Raw genomic sequence first — 2795 nt, forward strand, 5'->3', positions numbered from 1 at the left:
ATACAAGCTGTCACGGGACCCTCCGCTTGCACCAGCAATAATGGGGTATCATGACAGCGTGCGATGTTCATAGAGTGCGCCCAACTGACGCTGTTACAATTCAGCAGTCACATAAAGCAACTGCAAACTTTTGCCCCAAGTCTGGACAACCCTTTTAAACCATTGACCTCTTCTGTGGATGCAGGGTCTTTAAGCCACTTTTGGACACAAAAGACCTGAGCCTTTATAATGTAGCGCTCCATAGAAGATCAGTAAATCAGAGCAGTTTCCATGTCCCTCGAGGTGTTCTGTAGAAATCAATATCGTAAATTGTGTAGTGTCACTTTAAATATGTAACAGCTCAATATTCTAGACATCATGAGATGTGTGCGAAGGCGCTCAGATCTGTGATTTGCTCAGGAGGTTTGAGGAAACGCCTCTCAAAAAAAAAACCCTCAAGAATCTCATAAGCCAAACTGAAATCCTTTTGCTATGAAAGGGTTAAGCTCTTAAACCGACCAAGTGTGGCTTCCAGTAATGTGATCTGCAGAAAAGTTACTGGCTGCACACACCAAAACTCTAAGCATCAGTCTGCATCTGGCAAGTCATCAGGCTGAGTGTTCAGAAGCAGGATGATCTTCATCCATATGTGCACCATGGACAGATGTCTACAGTCCACTGTCTGCAGAAGAAGGTCCATTATCTACAAGGCATGAGCCCTCCAGCTTCCACCAGGACAAGACTGAAGAACGTCTGCAAAGCAGGTATGAACAGACTACTGAATAAGCAGCCTGCCATGGCACGGGAAAAGATCCAAGTTCCTTCATTCTGAAAAATATTTCATGAGCTGCTTCCTCACTGTTCATGCATTTTTTAGAGATCTGGTTCTTGCCACCATGCTATGCAGACCTATATCACCTATCTCATATCCATAGAAGACAAAGGGGCAGGAGGGCTCCCAACCTCAGTCAAGAACCTTCCATCACAACTTCAACCATGGATTGCCTGTTCAGACGGAGGAGATTGCTAAAAACAAGCATAACCCTGTCCCTAATTTTTGCCACACTGGTCACCATCCATAAACTGAAATTGGTTGAGGAAGGGACGAAGGGAACCTTGGCATTCCACTCCCGAATCATGCATGAGTGGTTGCAACCAGACAATATTTCATCCAGAAGGATCAGTGATGGAACTACTGGTATCTCTGATGGTGGTGGTACCTCAGTAGGGATAAGTTTGCCTACACCAAGGTGGGATGTTAATGAGAGTAAATGTCCTGAAGACACTAATTTAAGAAGACAACCTTGGTTCAGACACGTGGATCCTAGATTCCATCAGTTTATCCTGCACAGGCATTGCAGGTATTTCCCGCTGTTGCTGAACCACCCTGAGAAATGTCAAGAAGATGTCCACCTACTCATCGTGGTGAAGTCTATCATTGAGCAACATGATCGAAGAGAAGCGGTGAGGAGAACATGGGGCAAGGAGAAAGAAGTAGATGGCAAAAAAATAAAGACTTTGTTTCTCCTTGGAACTACATCCATAGGTAAAGACCACAGGAACCTCCAGAGACTTATTGAGCAAGAGAACCAGATTTATGGGGACATTTTACAATGGGATTTCATGGACACCTTCTTTAACTTGACTCTTAAAGAGGTCAATTTCTTAAAATGGTTTCACATATATTGCCCAAATGTTGAGTTTATTTTTAAAGGTGATGATGATATTTTTGTGAACACTGAAAATATATTAGATTTCTTGGCCTTCAAAAAAGAAGACCCTCTACTTCCTAGTTTATTTGTAGGAGACATTATTTCTAGGGCAGTTCCAATTAGGAATAAGCAAAGTAAATATTATATCCCCAAAGAGCTGTACGACAAAGCCTATCCAGTCTACGCTGGTGGAGGTGGCTTTCTAATGGCATCTGCTCTCGCCAGAAAGCTCTTTGTAGCTTCTGAGAAGATCCAGTTGTTTCCCATTGATGATGTGTTTTTGGGATTGTGTCTTAAGGCCATAGATGTAGAGCCCAAGTTGCATCCTGGATTTAGGACCTTTGGAATTAGTAAAAAGAGATCAAGTGCCATGAACAGAGACCCTTGTTTCTATAAGGACTTGCTGGTGGTCCACAAGTTGAGCTCGAAAGATCTCCTGAAAATGTGGAACGTTGTCCATGATGAAAAAATCGTCTGTGGTAAAAGGGTTAATATTTAAAAAAAAAAACAGCACACCTCCACCATGATGCCCTGCAGAGAATATGACTGTCCTAGATGTTATTGTCATATACATTGTTTACATTTGTTCTAAATTAATGGAGGAAATGTCTGACTTTGGTTTGCTTTTGCTTTCCAGCTGGTTCGGAAATAATGTCAAAAGATTACACTAATTGCACTTTATGTAAAATAAAAAAAAATGGTAACGGAAACTAATGGGAATGATTTGTGAATTTTTAATATGAAATTAAGAATGAATTGAGAAAAGCCTTTAATATTCATAATATTCACTTTTAAATAAAATAATAATAATAATTAAACTAATAAATTACTGTTATATTTCCCCCATAAAATATGATAATAATATTAGAGCTGGCAGATTACATTCTGACTAAAAATACATTTAAACATTTCAAATTACGGTACATGAAAAAAAAATAAAAATATATATATAATAAATGTAAATATATATATGTTTCTATTTGACATTTGTAATGTAAAAATGTATTTTATGCTTAGGATTGTAATTAAGTTTGTTATATATTTTTCTAATTAAAAGCCAAAATAATTAACATTTTTAAGCCATCCTGGCTGACAGTAGCCTTT

The 2795-nt window shown here is 38.9% G+C and overlaps 1 protein-coding gene across 1 annotated transcript; it reads left to right on the forward strand.

Moving 5' to 3' along the window:
* The first annotated feature begins 462 nt into the window (after positions 1 to 462).
* Positions 463 to 2573, forward strand: LOC138651144 (UDP-GlcNAc:betaGal beta-1,3-N-acetylglucosaminyltransferase 7-like). Its single transcript, XM_069741162.1, has one exon. It carries the CDS (start codon positions 844 to 846, stop codon positions 2188 to 2190), a length of 1347 nt encoding a protein of 448 aa, XP_069597263.1. The 5' UTR covers positions 463 to 843; the 3' UTR covers positions 2191 to 2573.
* Positions 2574 to 2795: the final 222 nt, after the last annotated feature.

This window comes from Ranitomeya imitator, chromosome 10 (assembly GCF_032444005.1).
Source record: "Ranitomeya imitator isolate aRanImi1 chromosome 10, aRanImi1.pri, whole genome shotgun sequence".
NCBI lineage: Eukaryota > Metazoa > Chordata > Amphibia > Anura > Dendrobatidae > Ranitomeya > Ranitomeya imitator.

Coding starts and splice junctions, on each gene's coding strand:
- LOC138651144 (XM_069741162.1), top strand. CDS start 844: ATGCATTTTTTAGAGATCTGGTTCTTGCCACCATGCTATGCAGACCTA.